General features: G+C 41.9%; 1 protein-coding gene and 2 pseudogenes across 1 annotated transcript; all 3 read left to right on the forward strand.

The window, feature by feature from the left end:
• Positions 1 to 4,836: 4,836 nt before the first annotated feature.
• Positions 4,837 to 7,173, forward strand: Hsp90aa1-ps14 (heat shock protein 90 alpha family class A member 1, pseudogene 14; annotated as a pseudogene).
• A 4,161-nt stretch (positions 7,174 to 11,334) lies between these two features.
• On the forward strand, positions 11,335 to 12,318 carry Or6d13c (olfactory receptor family 6 subfamily D member 13C). The gene is given in 1 exon segment (NM_001000991.1): positions 11,335 to 12,318. A coding segment is annotated over 1 exon segment (984 nt).
• Positions 12,319 to 15,798: 3,480 nt separating this feature from the next.
• On the forward strand, positions 15,799 to 17,997 carry LOC147995031 (protein phosphatase 1 regulatory subunit 15B pseudogene; annotated as a pseudogene).
• The last annotated feature ends 423 nt before the right edge of the window (positions 17,998 to 18,420 follow it).

Consider the following 18,420-nt stretch of genomic DNA (forward strand, 5'->3'; position numbering starts at 1 on the left):
CCAGGCGTGTCTGCCTCTCTGAAGTTTTAGCTCTCCCTCCCACGGGGTTTGGGTGCAGAGAACTGTTTATCTGGTCGGTCCCTTCAGGTTCCGGCGGTGTCTCAGATGCAGCGGACTTGCTGCTCCTGTGCCCTTATCCAAGGGAACCCAGAGGCCGTATACAGTTTCCTCTTGGGCCAGGGATGTGGGCAGGGGTGGGCAGTGTTGGTGGTCTCTTCCGCTCTGCAGTCTCAGGAGTGCCCACCTGTCCCGGCCAGGGATGGGATTTTTAAAACCAATTTTGAGAACTGAGCAGTCAATAAAGCTGGATTTCATAATAAAGAGAAAAGAAAAAGAAACAAAGGGAACAACACAGAATCAGCAAAAACAAAAGCTGGATCTTTGAAAAAATCAACAAGATAGATAACGCCCTTGCCAAACTAATTAAAGTGCGCAGGGACAGTATCCAAATTAACAAAATCAGAAATAAAAATGGATATATAACAACAGAAAAAGAAGACATTCAAAAAAATCATTCAGATCCTACAGCACCCTATACTCAACAAAACCGGAAAACCTAGATGAAATGGATGGTTTTCCAGACAGATATCATATACCAAATTTAAATCAAGACCAGGCAAACCTTCTAAACAGGGCCATATCCCATAAAGAAATAGAAGAAGTCATGAAAAATCTCCCAGCCAACAAGAAGCCCAGAGCCAGATGGATTTAGTTCAGAATTTTCCCACACCTTCAAAGAAGACCTGATACCAATATTCCTAAAACTGTTCCATAAAATAGAAACAGAAGGGGCACTACCTAATTCATTCTAGTCAGGCCACAATTACTCTGGTACCTAAACCACACAAGCGGCCTACCAAAAAAGAGAACTTCAGACCAATCTCGCTTATGAATATCGATGCAAAAATACTCAATAAAATTCTTGCAAACTGAATCCAAGAACACATTAAAACCATCATTCACCATGATCAAGTAGGCTTAATTCCAGGGATGCAAGGTTTAATCAATATACAAAAATCCATTAACGTAATCCACTATAAAAACAAACTCAAAGGAAAAAACAATCACATGAACATCTATTTAGATGCAGAAAAAGCATTTGAGAAAAATACAACACCCCTTCATTTTAAAAGTACTGGAGAGATCTAGAATTTAAGGCCCACACCTAAACACAATAAAAGCAATTTACTACAAACCAATATAAAATTAAATAGAGAGATACTTGAAGCAATCCCACTAAAATCAAGGACAAGACAAGGATGCCCAGTCTCCCCATATCTATTCAGTATAGTACTCAAAGTGCTAGCTAGAACAATAAGACAACAAAAAGAGATCAAGGGATACAAATTGGCAAAGAAGAAATAAAGGTCTCAATATTTGCAGATGACATGCTAGTATACATAAGTGACCCCAAAAATTCTACCCGAGAACTTCTTCAGTTGATAAACAACTTCAGCAAAGTGGCCAGATATACAATTAACTCAAGTAAATCAGTAGCCTTCATTTATACAAATGATAAAGAGGATGAGAAAGAAATTAGGGAAACAACTCCCTCCACTCTAGTCACAGATAATATAAAATATCTTGGGGTAGCTTTAACCAAACAAGTGAAAGATCTGCATGATAAGTACTTCAAGTCTCAGATTAAATAAATTAAAAAAATTGAGGCATGTATTGTTAATGTTTATAGTATATGCAGTAAATAAAAGTATGGCCAACTGTTTGACTTGATGTTCTTTTGGAGACAGTAATCTTGGAATATTTTTCACAAAAGTGAGCTTTTGTGTTTTTAAGGAATAGAACGTGTGTATCTCAACTATAGGTTAGTAGTCACATAAACTGTTACATACGTGGTGGGTATGCTATGGGATCTCTAGAAAGTATAACACTACTGTCAGGGAATATGAAGAAAGTCATATATATGGAACATAAAGGAAGCACGTCATGGACAGAGAATACCAGACCTGCCTGGAATGGGTCTCTGTGAGTGTAAGAAGATGACAGTGTGATAGGGAAGTCTGTAAACCTTAGACAGCTGGTTGTTAGAATGCTAGTGTAGATACTCCATTAATTTCTCCTTTTTAATGTAAGTTGAAAACACTCAGGGAAAGTTAGAGGGGTAAGTCAGCAGCATAGATGGTACATTTCTGTATGTTCGTGCCACCCGTCCCCAGAGTGTGGATGTCCACATTGACACTTAACTCTAGTACTGGGAGCTATAGTTGAAGTTTCAAGGTACTGTGGCCTGTACTAATTATTCCAGTACTTCTGAAACTGTGGGATTCCTTGAACCCAGGAGTTCAAGGTCAGCTTGGGAACTTAGCAAGCCCTCTCTCTACTAAATACCTAACAGACAAATTTTATCTATTATTGCCTATAGGATACTCTGCTTTAGACTTGAAATCAACCTCACAGTTGCTGCCATAGATGTAGACATATATTAGTGTAGAGCTAAGTAGAGCTGACACCTCTGGGGGAACCAACTTTTAGCATATGCAAGGTAGAAAGTGTATTCCAGTGTTTGACAATAAAATGAACTGTCCAACATTTGTTTTACTAGTTGGATTCAAGAAAGAAATCGAAGAGGATCTCAGAAAATGGAGAGATCTCCAATGCTCATGGATTGGCAGAATTAACATAGTAAAAATGGCCATCCTACTGAAGGTAATCTACAGATTCAATTCAATCCCCATCAAAATCCCAACACAATTCTTCAAAGACATGGGAAGAGAAATTCTCAAATTCATCTGGGAAGGCAAAAAAGCTAGGATAGCAAAAACAATTCTTTTTTAAAAACTTTTTTATTTGATATATTTCTTTACTTACATTTCAAATGTCATTCCCCTTCCCAGTTTCCTGTTCATAAGCCCCCATCGCCCTTATTGCCTCCCTCATATTCCCCTGCACCGGGGGGCCAACTTTGGTAGGACCAAGGGCTTCCCCTTCCCCTTGTGCCCCCAACAAGGCTATTCTCTGTTACATATGCAGTTGGAGCCCTGGGTCAGTCCATGTACAGGCTTTGGGTAGTGATTTAGTCCCTGGAAGCTCTGGTTGGTTGGCATTGTTGTTCTTATGGGGTTCAAGCTCCTTCAGCTCTTTCAATACTTCCTCTAATTCCCCACAAGGGTTTGCTGCTAGCATTGATCTTTGTATTGGACATGCTCTGGATGTATCTCTCAGGAGAGATCAATATCCTGTCCCTTTCACCATGCATTTTCTAGATTCATCAATCTTATCTAGTTTTGGTGGCTGTATTTATAAGGGCCACATGTGGGTCAGGCACTTAGTGGCCATTCCTTGAGTCACTGCTCTAAAATTTGCTTCCATATCCCCTCTTATGGATATATATTTTTCCACAAGTGGAAATGTGGGAGTGGGAGCATGTGCATTTTGGTCATCCTTCTTCTTGAGCTGCCTGTGGTCTGTGGATTGCATCTTGAGTAATTCGAGCTTTTTGGCTAATATCCATTTATCAGTGAGTGCATACCAAGTGTGTTTTTCTGTGATTGAGTAACCTCACTCAGGATGATATTTCTAGTTCATTCCATTTGCCTATGAATTTCATGAAGGCTTGATAGCTGAGTAGTAACCATTGTGTAGATATACTGCATTTTTTAATCCATTCCTCTGTTGAAGGGCATCTGGGTTCTTTCCAGCTTCTGGCTATTATAAATAAGGCTGCTATGAACATAGTGGAGCATGTGTCTTTTTTATACATTGGGGTATCTTTTGGGTATATGCCCAAGAGAGGTATAGCTGGGTCCTCAGGTAGTTCAATGTCCAATTTTCTGAGGAACCTCCAGACTGATTTCCAGAATGGTTGTACCAGTCTGCAATCCAACCAACAATGGAGGAGTGTTCCTCTTTCTCCACATCCTTGCCAGCATCTGCTGTCACCTGAGTTTTTTATCTTTGCCATTCTCACTGGTGTGAGATGAAATCTCAGGGTTGTTTTGATTTGCATTTCCCTGATGACTAAGGATATCGAACATTTCTTTAGGTGCTTTTTGGCCATTCAATAATCCTCAGCTAAGAATGAATGTTTAGCTCTGTACTCCATTTTTAATAGGGTTATTTGGCTCTATGGATTCTAACTTCTTGAGTTCTTTGTATATTTTGGATATTAGCCCTCTATCAGTTGTAGGATTGGTAAAGATCTTTTCCCAATCCTTTTGTCCTAATGACAGTATCTTTTGCTTTACAAAAGCTTTGCAGTTTTATGAGATCTCATTTGTTGATTCTTGATCTTAGAGCATGAGCCATTGGCGTTTTGTTCAGGAAATTTTCCCCAGTGCCCATGTGTTTGAGATTCTTCCCCACTTTTCTTCTATTAGTTTGAGTGTATCTGGTTTGATGTGGAGTTCCTTGATCCACTTGGACTTAACCTTAGTACATGGTGATAAGAATGGATTGATTTGCATTCTTCTACATGCTGACCTCCAGTTGAACCAACACCATTTGTTGGAAATGCTATCTTTCTTCCATTGAATGGTTTTTAGCTCCATTGTCAAAGATCAAGTGACCATAGGTGTGCGGGTTCATTTCTGAGTCTTCAATTCTGTTCCACTGATCTATCTGCCTGTCTCAGTACCAATACCATACATTTTTTATGACTATTGCTCTGTAATACTGCTTGAAGTCAAGGATGGTGATTCCCACAGAAGTTCTTTTATTGTTGAGTATAGTTCTTGCTATCCTGGGTTTTTTGTTATTCCAAATGAATTTGCAAATTGTAAACGGCTGGGGGAATCACCATTCCTGACCTCAAGTTCTATTATATTTGCTTCAGTGTCCTGGTGCGGTTAGTCACGTTTCATGTGTGCTCATTCAGCCAAGATGCCTGAGGAAACCCAGACCCAAGACTGACCAATGGAGGAGGAGGAGGTCGAGACCTTTGCCTTTCAGGCAGAAATTATCCAGTTAATGTCCTTGATCATCAACACTTTATACTCGAAAAAAGAGATCTTTCTGAGGGAGCTCATTTCCAACTCCTCAGATGCTCTGGATAAGATCAGATATGAAAGCTTGACAGATCCTAATAAACTGGACTTGGGGAAGGAGTTGCACATTAATCTCATTCCCAACAAGCAAGACTGAACCCTTACTATTGTGGATACGGCATTGGAATGACCAAGGCTGACTTGATCAATAACCTTGGCACTATTTCCAAGTCATGCACCAAAGCCTTCATGGAGGCCCTGCAGGCTGGTGCAGATATCTCTATGATTGGCCAGTTTGGTGTTGGTTTTTACTCCGCATATTTGGTTGCTGAGAAAGTAACTGTCATCATGAAGCATAATGATGATGAGCAGTACGCCTGGGAGTCCTGAGCTGGGGGATCCTTCACTGTGAGGACTGACACAGGTGAACCAATGGGTCATGGAACAAAGGTTATCTTGCATCTGAAAGAAGACCAAACTGAATATTTGGAGGAAAGGAGAATAAAAGAAATTGTGAAGAAACATTCTCAGTTTATTGGCTATCCCATTACTCTCTTTGTGGAGAAGGAACATGACAAGGAAGTCAGTGATGATGAGGCTGAAGAAAAGGAAGAGAAAGAAAAAGAAGAAAAGGAGTCTGATGACAAGCCTGAAATAGAAGATGTTGGTTCTGATGAAGAAGAAGAAGAGAAGAAGTATGGTGACAAGAAGAAAAAGAAGATAAAGGAAAAGTACATTGATCAAGAAGAACTCAACAAAACAAAGCCGATTTGGACCAGATATACTGATGCCATTACGAATAAAGAATACGGAGAGTTCTACAAGAGCTTAACCAACGATTGGGAAGAACATTTGGCAGTAAAGCATTTTTCTGTTGAAGGACAGTTAGAATTCCGGGCTCTTCTTTTTGTCCCAAGACGCGCTCCTTTTGATCTATTTGAAAACAGAAAGAAAAGGAACAACATCAAGTTGTATGTTCACAGAGTTTTTATCATGGATAACTGTGAGGAGTTAATCGCCGAGTATCTGAATTTCATGAGAGGGGTGGTGGATTCTGAGGATCTCCCTCTAAATATTTCCCATGAAATGCTGCAACAAAGCAAAATTCTGAAAGTTATCAGGAAGAATTTGGTCAAGAAATGCCTAGAACTATTTACTGAACTTGCTGAAGATAAAGAGAACTACAAAAAGTTTTATGAGTAGTTCTCAAAAAATATTTTTTTCTTTTTTTTTTCTTTTTTTCGGAGCTGGGGACTGAACCCAGGGCCTTGCACTTGCTAGGCAAGCGCTCTACCGCTGAGCTAAATCCCCAACCCTCTCAAAAAATATAAAGCTTGGAATTCATGGAGACTCTCAAAATCGGAAGAAGCTTTCAGAGCTGTTGAGATACTACACATCTGCTTCTGGGGATGAGATGGTTTCTCTGAAGGACTGTTGCACCAGACTGAAGGAAAATCAGAAGCGCATCTATTTTATCACAGGTGAGACCAAGGACCAGGTTGCTAACTCAGCCTTTGGGGAATGTCTCCAAAAGCATGGCTTAGAAGTAATCTATATGATTGAGCCCATTGATGAGTATTGTGTGCAACAGCTGAAGGAATTTGAGGGCAAGACCTTGGTGTCAGTTACCAAAGAAGGACTGGAACTTCCAGAAGATGAAGAGGAAAAGAAGAAACAGGAAGAGAAAAAGACAAAATTCGAGAACCTCTGCAAAATTGTGAAAGATATCTTGGAGAAAAAGGTTGAAAAGGTGATTGTGTCAAACCGATTGGTGACATCCCCATGCTGTATTGTCACAAGCACATATGACTGGACAGCAAACATGGAGAGAATCATGAAAGCTCAAGCCCTCAGAGACAACTCAACAATGGGCTACATGGCAGCAAAGAAACACCTGGAGATAAACCCTGATCACTCCATTATTGAAACCTTAAGGCAAAAGGCAGAGGCTGACAAGAATGACAAGTCTGTGAAAGATCTGGTCATCTTACTGTACGAAACAGCACTCCTGTCTTCCGGCTTCAGTCTGGAAGATCCCCAGACCCACGCTAACAGGATCTACAGGATGATCAAGCTTGGTCTAGGTATTGATGAGGATGATCCTACTGTGGATGATACCAGTGCTGCTGTAACTGAAGAAATGCTACCCCTGGAAGGAGATGACGACACGTCACTCATGGAAGAAGTAGACTAGGCTTCACCAGAACTATGTGTCTGATGCTTACCTTCATTCCTTCTGATAATGTATTTTCCATGATTTTTGTTTATTTTTGTTGACATTTAAAACATCTGTATGGCATGAAAACTAAGGGGAAGATAAAAATTTCCACATGTGATACTGTGACACTATAGCTTTGACTCAAGAGGTTGATAGAACGCTTGTTGTAAGATGTAATGTAACCTACTGTTAATGTTAACTATATGGTCTGAAGTGTTTAGCTGTTGAGCTGGATTCCTTAGTTGACCAAATTAAGATGATTTAAGTTCCATCTTAAAAATTTTTCATTCTCTGTAGTTAATTCTGCATGTACTAGTCTTAGAAGTAAACACAAGCTAAAACGACTTGACAGAGGAATTCCCCAAGTGGCTTGTTTTCCAAAGTACGGAGAACAAAACTCTAAGTTCCCCTAGGTCTTGTAACTCAGCAAGGTTTGTGAATGTGAAAATAACAGTGCCCAATCACATTCTGCTTTAAAAAGGTAAATACAGATGAGATTTTAAAAAAAGCTCTACTACAGAGTAATAGGGATAAAAACTGCATGGTATTGGTACACAGACAGTCAGACTGATCAATGGAATAGAATTGAAGACCCAGAAATAAAACCACACATTTATGCACACTTGAACTTTGACACAGAAGTTAAAAATATAGAATGGAAAAATGTCAGCATCTTCAATAAATGGTCCTGCTCACCAAGCATAAAACTCAAGTCCAAGTGGATCAAGGACCTCAATGTAAAACCAGATAGACTGAATCTAACAGAAGAGGAAGTGGAAGCCTTGAACTCATTGTCAAGGAGGAAATTTCCTAAACAGAACTCCAATGGATCAAGCTCTAAGAACAAGAACTGATAAATGGGACCTCATGAAAATGGAAAGATGATATTAGCTGAAATAACCAGCAAAGGGGAGATAGAACCTATGAAGCCCACATCAAGTAGACAAGTCCCCCAGTTGAGGGATATGGTCACCCTCCCATCTCAAAATTTTAAACCCAGAAATGTTTCTGTTTAAAGGAAAGACAGAGACAAAAATGGAACAGAGACTGAAGGAAAGGCCACCCAGAGACATCCCCACCGAGGGGTCATCCCATCTGCACACAGCAAACCCCAACACTATTGCTGATGACAGGAAGCACTTCCTGAGAGGCGGCCAGTATGGCTGCTCCCTGAGAACAGTGTTCTCTCCTGGGTGTTCCTACCAGCACCTGACCAATACAGATGCAGGTCCTCACAGCCAACCATTGCATGCAGTGAGTGGCAGGGACCCCAAGGGAAGAGCTGGGGGAAGGACTGAAGGAGCTGAAAAGGATTGCAACCCCATGGGAAGAACAATATCCACTAACCAGACAACCCAGAGATCCAGAGAGTAAACCATTATCAAAGAGTCTACACGGAGGGGCTCCTGCCTCCAGACACATATGTAGGAGAGGATGGCCTTATGGGATAGCGATGGCTGGGGAGGCCCTGGTCCTGTGGAGGGTCGATCTCCCATTGTAGGGTGGTGCTAGAGTGGTGAGGCTAGAGTGGATGAGTGTGTGGAGGGGCACCCACATAGAGGTACATGAAGAGGGGAGAAGTAGGATAAAATGGAGGTTGTGGAGGGGCAACAGGGAAGGGGATATCATTTGAAATGTGAACAAAAATGCTTTTAAAACCCCAGAATTATGCAATTTAGAAATTTATGAAACTTTGGGGGATTGTATGTATTCCAGTTTAAAATATGTTCATGATGTAAAAATTATAATTACTAATCATTATGTGTTATCAGATATAATACTTCATACAAGCTTACTATTGTTATCATAGATCAAGAGATATTTCATTCACAACACTGTTAAATTGTCAATCATGAGGGATCCTAGGGTGACACAGGTCTGTAAGGGTTTTGCTTCACCCATTAATGATACTTAGTGTCTCTTGGTGCTACCTACTGGACCTGGTAGTCCCTGATTAGTATCAAGAGACAGTCCACTACTAAACATATGTTGGAACAAATTCAGGTTCCTTTTATATCTGCTCCTGGTGGTATAATTATCCTTATCATTCTGGATAAGGATAATTTAACAGAGTTGGTAATTTAACAGTGTTGTAAATGAAATATCAGTTGATCATGCATGCTTTGGTTTTGGTGTTGGCAAAAATGAGAAATTCAGTGCCTTGGAAAGCACTTTAAAGAAATAGTATCAATGTTGAAAATATTTAGGTATGTCATATTGAGTGAAGAGTCTCCTACATTCTACCCTGACTGTATTATGTTCCTGACAGTGGGGTTTCTTTTTGATGCTGGCATATGAAAGGTAGCAGGATGAGGTTTGGGATCCTGGAGACTCACTAAGCCTTTCTTTTAATTCCAGATGAATTCCCTTACCAATTTTTCAGAGAACAATGAGGAAATGTGTGTAGTGGTTTTTCTTTCTTTTCTTTTTTTCTTTTCTTTTTTTCCAAGCTGGGGACGAACCCAGGGCCTTGTGTTTGCTAGGCAAGCGCTCTACCACTGAGCTAAATCCCCAACCCTGTGTAGTGGTTTTTCTATAGTTACCACTCAAGATTTCCACTGAGATATAGTTGGTTTAATGCAGTTCTTAGTCTGTTAGCTGATTGGAGAAGGATATCGGGCAGATGTTGGATTTACCTCTGGAGAATTTATGAGCATTACAATGGAGGTGTGGATTTCCTTACGCTTCAGCTGTCAGGACCAATGTGGTGAGTTTTTCCCTTAGAGTGAAAAGAGAGGGCAGGGTTCTGGTTGCTGTGAGCTGCTTGTTACAAGGCTGTGGCCTTCAGTGTTAAGAGAACGTCTTGCCATTTGTTTGCTGTAAATGGTGCTTTTTTTTCAACCTGGTTTCACTACAGTTCTGATAACTTGTTCCAAGTCAGATAGTTAGGTCTTAAACAGGAGATTGACGCTAGTGGACCAGAATGACAAAGTCTCACATACAAGGACTTTATCCATTTACAGGGAAAGAGTATTTAACTGGAGATGTTCCTTTAGTAGCCAGAGGTTGATTTTTGGATAACCCTACTCATCACTAATTTGTGAATTACAATTTCTTACTGAATGTGGGGCTCATTGTTTCAAGTAGACTGGCTAGAGTATCCTGTGGGCTCCTGGTACCTGCCTGTCTTTGCCTTGTCTAATACTGGACTTACAGCTGCAATTCACCACTCATGGATTTTTACATGGTGTAGGGAGTCTGAATTTTCGCTGTTGCGCTGGGGCTCTAAATGAAAACAACTAGACCTGAGCCTTTAACCACCGAGCTAGAGTTGACTCTGTGGGTCTTCTAATCTTGTTCAGTTCGTAGGTCTGCAAAGAAGACTACAGAAGTACAGGATTTTTGCTTTTTTCCTAATAAAAATGTGATGAACCATGGAAAAATGCTAAGGTATGATGATGGAATATATTTTGTGGGATGAATGGCTTCGGACTTCAACTCTTTTACAGATTTCTTATTTTATGTGTATTGAGTATTTTGGTTGCCTGTGTGTATGTGAACAACCTGCATGCCTCGTGCCCTCAGAGGCGACAAAAAAGAAAAGGATCCTCTGAAACTGGAGTTCCAGATGGGCTGTCATGTATGATCTGGGAACTGACCTCAGATCCTCTGCATGAATAACTGATGCCTGTAACTGCTGATCCACCTGTCTCATTCCTATGAATGAAATCTTGGTTTGTCTGGCTTGTTTTGTTACTTTCATTGTGTGTCATGGGAATTAAAACCACAATATCACATTGTTATTTAGGTGCACTACCCCTCACCTACACTCCCAGAATCAGGCTGATTTTTAAGTTGTAGTTTTCCTTTGCAAATTTATCTGGGCCTGTGTGACATAAATATGCTTTTACTAGAAACATGCACCATGACTAAGTAGATAAAAGTGTGTAACCTTGATTTCTGTAAGCAGCCAACCACATGGGAAAGTGACCAGCACTGGTGAGTGACTTTATCAATAATGCAGGTGCATGGCACAAGCATTTCCTCTGTAGATAGCATCTTAGGGTGCAGGGATTATAAAGTCAGTCATAGTAATATTCAGTATTTTTCCTTCAAAATGGGCAAAATGACACATTGGACTCCCTGTTTACCAAATGTCATTTACAGTTTTAGAGACACATGGTTCTCCACTTTCAGTCCTTGTTCTGCAAAGACACTCAGTGCCAGAGTGAAGAAATGGAATGGCTGATGTCAGAGGAAACAAGAAATGGGACTTTGGTCCTGGAGTTCATCCTTGAGGGGTTCCCTGTGGCCGAGCACCTGAGGATCCTCTTCTTCCTACTGCACTTGCTGGCCTACTTGGCCTCTCTCATGGGCAACATGCTCATAATTACCATCACCTGTGTGGACCACCGACTGCAGACGCCCATGTACTTCTTCCTCAGCACCTTCTCCTTTGTGGAGTGTTGTTTTATAACTACTGTTATCCCCCAGCTCCTCACCATCATTCTGTCAGGGAGGCAAAAGATTTCCTTTGTGGCCTGCTTCTCACAGGCCTTTATTGTTTTTATCCTGGGTGCAACAGTCTTTTTCCTTTTGGGTGTGTTATCCCTGGACCGCTATCTGGCCATCTGCAAGCCTCTACATTATCCAACCATCATGAGCCCAAGGATGTGCTTCCTTCTCGTTACTGTCTCTTTAGTTTTGGGAATCCTCTTCATGTCCATTCCAGTTGTGTTGCTTTCCCAGTCATTTTACTGTGGCCCCTATGTTATTCCTCACTTTTTCTGTGATTTTGGACCATTGGCAAATCTCTCCTGTTCAGAAACCAGGTCTATTGAGATGCTGTTTTTTAACCTAGCTTTAATCGTGGTTTTTACTTCCTTTCTGATTGCCATCTTTGCATACAGCAATATAGTAGTCACCATAGTGCGACTCCCTTCAGCCAGGGAGCGACAGAGAGCTTTTTCCACCTGCTCCTCTCATCTCATTGTCCTCTCTCTAATGTATGGCAGCTGTGCATTTATATACCTGAAGCCAAAGCAGAGAAGCAGAGTGGACACCAACAGAGAAGCTGCTCTTGTGAACACAGTAGTGACACCCCTTCTGAACCCTGTCATCTACACCCTGCGTAACAAGCAGGTCCACCAGGCTCTGAGGGATGCTCTGTCCAACATTCAATTACACAGATATCAGAGGAGCAACGCACCTTCCCTTTGACTTAGTCTAACACCAATTTCATTTAAATTTTCTATTTTATCACATCAAATTCTGCTTTTTTTGTTATTACAAAAATGGATGGCATATTCTGTAATTCCATATGGAGTCATTAATAATCTTGTGATGAAAATTCTTCCTATATTGGTGGCAATTAAGACCACAGCCTCATATATATTACATACATGTTATAGTTTGAACAAAGTGGCTCAAATTATCTATGCATGATTTGATGTGTGTTTTTCGTGTGATTTCACAGATCCTCTAGAGGAACCAAGTGCGTCTTGAGGGTAATGTTTAGAATGGATTATTTAATTAATGAGTATTAAGAATGAAACATTTGTTTGATGCCAGATTTATGTGATTATCATACTAAAATATGAATACCCCATAAACAATAACTGTCATATTAATAATAAACTACTTTTCATCACTTACTACATTTGTTTCTCATGAAGCATGTTAGCATACAAACAGACATCATCACACCTCTAGTTTTCACTAAAATGTAAAGCCTTGAAATCAAAAGTCCCCATTACTTTCTTTCATTTATATTGGATACATTTCTTTATTTACCAGGCTGAATTCACTCTGAGCCATAAACTGAAGGACCAACAAAAGGTCATAGGAACGATGGATTGTTAAGCTGACTAGAGTTGTAGGTTGGTTACCGTGCTGGTGAAATGCAAATAATTCAGGAGAAATTACCTCAGAGTTGAAAGAAATCAGACTGTAATAATCACATTTCTTGATATGAATTCATGGACAAGGTCAGGTCTGCATCTTAGCACTGAGGCAAAATGGATCTAATCAGTCATGTGTCATGAGACAAGCTGACTAGACAGCAACACAGGAAAACACCCGTGTCCTGGTTAGGTTATTTTTTTTAATTGAACCTCAGTAGGAGAATGGCCTCCACCAGATGGCTGGTGTATATGTCTGTAGGGCATTGTCTTCACTGTTGACTGACATGGGAGGGCCCAGCACACATGAGCAGTGCTATCCTCTTCCTCAGGCTGGTGAGCTCAGGCTGTGTGGGAAAGGCCAGTGACTGTGACCATAGGAGTCTGCCAGCAAGCCACAGCCTTCCGCCATTTCTACTTCAAGCTCCTGCCTTGGGATCCTTCCCTGGCTTCCATTAATGAACTATAACCTGGAAGTCAAATAAACCTTTTACTTCCCAAGATGTTTCTGGCCTTGGTGTTAATCACAGCAAAGAATACCTAAGCACTGTCTTCTTATATTATAGAAAGGACAAACTGAAACAAACATTGAGTCCACAGAGGTAATTCCAACTTTACCATAATGACAAAGTGTAAGTAGTTTAAGACTTTTATTTTAGATAAAGAGGCTTTTAGTATATGAGATGATTATGACTTAAATTTTAAGAACATAGAGACAGTCTTAAATTCACAACTGCAAAATTTCAAAAGAGCAGATGGTATGAAATAACAGCACTCCAAGTAGAGTGTAAAAATAATGACCCAATCACAAAGATGCAGTAGTGATACGTGTGTGTGTGTGTGTGTGCGTGTGTGTGTGTACAAAATGGTAGATTTTGTACAGGAAAAACTGCAATCGCTAGCACAAGAATAAAGAACACACAACTGTGGGTGGAAGTTCAATGTCATTGCTTCAGTTATTAACAGGGAAGAATAATAGTAAGTGTTCAGAATTGTGGGAGCCCCCAATGAACAGACAGGGCCTGAATAATTAGCACATTCTTTTATTTTGCATTTGTAGGATGCCCATTGGAACATGAGCACTTTATCATAATAGAACATTCATTGGGCTATAAACTCAGTGTCAAAACTCTTCGCAGGAATGGAAAGATAGGATGTTATTAGGCCACAGAGTAAATGAAAAAGAAACAACAAACATAGCAACAAATGAACTGAGAGAACTTACCACTTGGCTGTAAAGGACTCAGTGTAAATGATGACTTCATGACAGAAAAAATTATAAATAGAGTCTAGAAATTGCTATTCCTTGAAAGAACTGCAGGAACAAAACATACAAGGAATGGATTTTAAAGGGCATTTGCTTGTGTATTGAAATATTAGGAACTTGGTTAGCTAGAGAGAGAAGTGGGAGTGATAAAGGCCATGACAATAGAATGAAAGGTAAGGACAGAGATCAGAGGGTGTGGGAGATGTGATGGAAGTGCTGTGATGTGTTGGAAACGTCTAGAAAAGACTTAGAAAGCAAGACATTTACTGGATGGTTTCCTCTTCCAGAAAATTCTCTTCAGAGTCAACTATTAACATAGGACATTCAGGAAGTTGGAAGATACCATCTGAGACATAATTCAGGGAGGCGGCATGGCAGTTGAGAAAGGCTGAAGGTGCTACCACAGTCCTCTGATTCTGTCTTGACCATGCAGCAGACATAGGAATGAGGAAGACTTTTAATAGTTCTAGCCCAAGCTCCAGTCATTTTTGATCAGTCTTAGGAGAATCCCAGGGTAGAGGCCAGAAGTAATGGTGCACACCTCTAATCTCAGCATGCATGAGGCAGAGAGGCAAGAGGATCTCTGTGAGTTCTAGGTCAGCTTGGTCTAAGAGAGAGGGGAGAGAGAGAGAGAGAGAGAGAGAGAGAGAGAGAGAGAGAGAGAGAGAGAGAGAGAGAGAGAGAGCAAGAGAGAGAGAGCTCTAAACTTTGAGTAGAAACCACTAAATCAACCAGCTGACCCCCTTCAGGTTTCAGAACTCAAAGGAAAAGTAGTAAAAAGGGTTTGTTTTGTGTTTTGATTTGTGCTATTTGGATTGCACTGTTTGAAGATTAAATACCCTCTTTCTCTGGTTCACTAAGTTTTAATTTTGCTGTCCCAATACTCTTGATGTGGAGCCTGCAATGGAGCACAGCTGATCTACCATGACCTATCACATCCTAAGTAAACCTGATTCTCCTGCCTCCTGCAGCTGCAGATTCCAATCTCTCCTCAGCTAGGGATGGCACGTCCTACTCACCTCCCCACTTCTTTCTGGGATTTTGTCTCATTTGAACTTGTGCAGCACACAGCCAATCTGAGTTCCTATGTACAATTGCTGTGTTGTATCTTGAAAACACTTTCCACGTTCCCATTGACCGTCTCTGACTTGAACAATCTTTCCAAACCCTCTTCCATGAAGATCCATGAACCATAGAGGAGGGGTTCAATATAGATATCCCATTCATTATTGAGCACCCTGTAGTTTATAATCTCTGCATAATGACCACAGTGTGGTCTGCACAGTGTGCTTCTGTGAGTTAATTGCCATCTATTGAAAGAAGAATATTCTTTGTTGAGGGTTAAAAGATGCACTAAACTGTGTGTGGGGGGGTGTTGGTTTGAATAAGAATGCCCTTCAGAGGCCCATAAAGTTGTAGACATATCAATTTTAATGCTTTCCTACCAGGGAGTGACACTATTAAGAGGTGTGGGCTTCGCTCTGATGCCGCTGAGCTCCGTACTCCTGCCCGTGAAGTTGCCAAGGAAAGGAGATGGAGACGGGAACACACAGGGCTCAAAGCCGCCTACCTCTCGGATGGGCTCCTGATTATGCTGCCCTTCCTTAGGGCGATCACACGCCTGCACTTCTGAGTTCCCGAAACCTTCTTCTCAACCAAATCTCGAGGACTCTGCCTGGTCCGAGCCTCAGACCAGGTACTGGACCAAATTGCATTCCCAGTTCCTTGCTCTCCCTAGCTTGCTCCAGAAGCTGCTTATTTGGAGTCAGCTTTTCGGTGGCATGATTCTGACCAGATGGCTATACTTTTCAGCAAGTTACAGCTCCCTGTGAGTTTTGAGAGGACCGGAGGAAATCAGCCGCTCCCACGTTGCAGAAATCTTTGAGTTCTCTGCGGCTGGATTTTTCTTCGGAAGACTTGGCTGTCAGTTCTCTTGATCGGCTAGAGGACGGACTCCAGTGGCAGTGCTCGTCCTCAGACCTGGAATTGAAACTCAAGGCCCAGGAAAGAGCTTTAGACTCTACAGCGCACACTTTCCTCATGGAGCAGCAGCTGTGGGGAGTGGAGTTGCTGCCCCGTCCTCTTCAAACCGATCTAGTCTCCCACCAAGAACTTGGCTCTTCATCCTCTGGGCCTCTGAGCACTCAGAGCTTGGGCAATTTCAAGGTAGTTTCCTATCTCCTGAACCCTTCCTACCTGGACTGCCTTCCCCAGTTAGAGCTGCGCTGTCAGAACAGCATCTGAGGTGGCCAACTTGTGGATTTCCGAGCGCTATCCCCAGAGAGCTGTTACCTTTCTGAAGGTGGTTGTCACTCCAGCCGCTGCGTGCTGAGATGTCGGCAACTGCCTGGCGGAGGTGTCCAGCCCTCTCTACAGAAGGCCTGCCGGAAATCCACCACATTCGGATGAAACGGCTAGAATTCCTTCAGAGGCAAGAGTTACCAACCCCTGACCAAGACAATGGCTATCATAGCTTGGAGGAGGAGCACTGCCTTCTCCGGATGGACACGCAACATTGCACAGATAAGGTAGCACAGGCTATGTCCCCTGCTGGAGCCAGCCCGCAGCCCACTGAGAAAAAAGTAGAATTGGTGGTTGAGGAAGTTTCACAGAGCCCCCAGGGAAGCAGTCTGTCTTGTGAGTTAAGTGTGCAAAAAGAATGTGAAGAGGACCACACTAATGTAATTGACTACTCAGACATAGGGGGAAACCTTCCTGTTTCTCCCAGACCAGCTTGTACCAACAAACTGATAGATTATATTTTGGGAGGAGCCTCCAGTGACTTGGACACCAGCTCCGTTTCTGAAAGTGAGGATTGGGATGAGGAACCTGAGTATGATGGTTTTGATAGTGATGGCTCCCTGTCTGAATCAGACAGGGAACAAGACTCCGAAGGGCTTCACCTTTGGAACTCTTTCTACAGTGTAGATCCTTACAACCCCCAACACTTTACAGCCACGATTCAGACTGCTGCCAGAATTGCCCCCAGAGACCCATCTGATTCAGAGAAGTCCTGGTCTGGCAACCCGGATGTAGGGAGGTCTCAGGCCACACTCCTTCCCGAGACCCCTGACCAGAGTTCTGGGGAGGAGGATGACTGGGAACCTAGTGCAGAGGAAGCAGAAAATCATAGATTGTGGAACTCTCTCTGTAATTCTGAGGACCCCTACAACCTTTTAAATTTTAAGGCTCCTTTCCAAACGTTAGGGAAGAGCTGGAAAGGCTGTGAGGACTCGAAGGCATCCTCTGGGGCCACAGTGGTCTTGTCTGGGCATCAGACCTTACTTTCTTGTAAGGCACAAGAAACTTAATTAGAGAGCCAAGAAGATAATTGTAGGGCTGTGGGCTGGGTGAGGCTCTTTTTGGTGAAAGATACACCCATATCAAGAGAAAAAAGATAACCTTCCTTGAAGAAGTTACTGAGTATTATATAAGTGGTGATGAGGGTCGCAAAGGATTATGGGAAGAATTTGCAAGGGATGGATGCAAGTTCCAGAAACGAATTCAGGAAACAGAAGTTGCCATTGGTTACTGCTTGACGTTTGAGCACAAAGAGTGTTTAGTAGACTGCAAGACCGCGTTTCAAAGGACTTCCTGTTGTACAGCAGTGCTAAGCAGAGGGAGCAGCCTGCAGCCCTCACCCACTCCATCTCTTACTTGAGAGGTTTCTCTTATAGACAAACACTGGCAGCTGTCCTTGGACATGGTTTTAAAGAAACGACTTGTTTCTAGTGATGTAGTTTAGTTATTTTTGGATAATGTGTCTCATTAGAAACACACACAACTCTAATAATGAAGGATCTCTAATCTTTAATCCTTTCTTTTCCTATATAGCTGGATGTGGGTTTTTTTTTTTTTGAGAGGGTCTCACTGCATTGTTGGCCTAGGTCTATGTATGTAGACAAGGTTGGCCTTGAAATCGGGATCCTTTTGCCTTTGTTTCCTGTGCCACCATGCCCAGCTGGAAGTGTTTTTAAACATCTTCTGCTAACCTGGGGTGAGAGGGGCCCTTTGAGTTTAATTCTGCACTTTCAAAATATTTCTTCTGGAGGCAGAGGCTGGTCAGGCCAGCCGGGCTATGTGGTGAGTCCTAGAGGACAAGCAGAACAGAACACAGGCTACTGTGGAGACAGAGGCAGGAGGAGAGACAGTACC

This window comes from Rattus norvegicus, chromosome 4, assembly GCF_021556685.1.
Source record: "Rattus norvegicus strain SHRSP/BbbUtx chromosome 4, alternate assembly SHRSP_T2T, whole genome shotgun sequence".
Taxonomy (NCBI): Eukaryota; Metazoa; Chordata; class Mammalia; order Rodentia; family Muridae; genus Rattus; species Rattus norvegicus.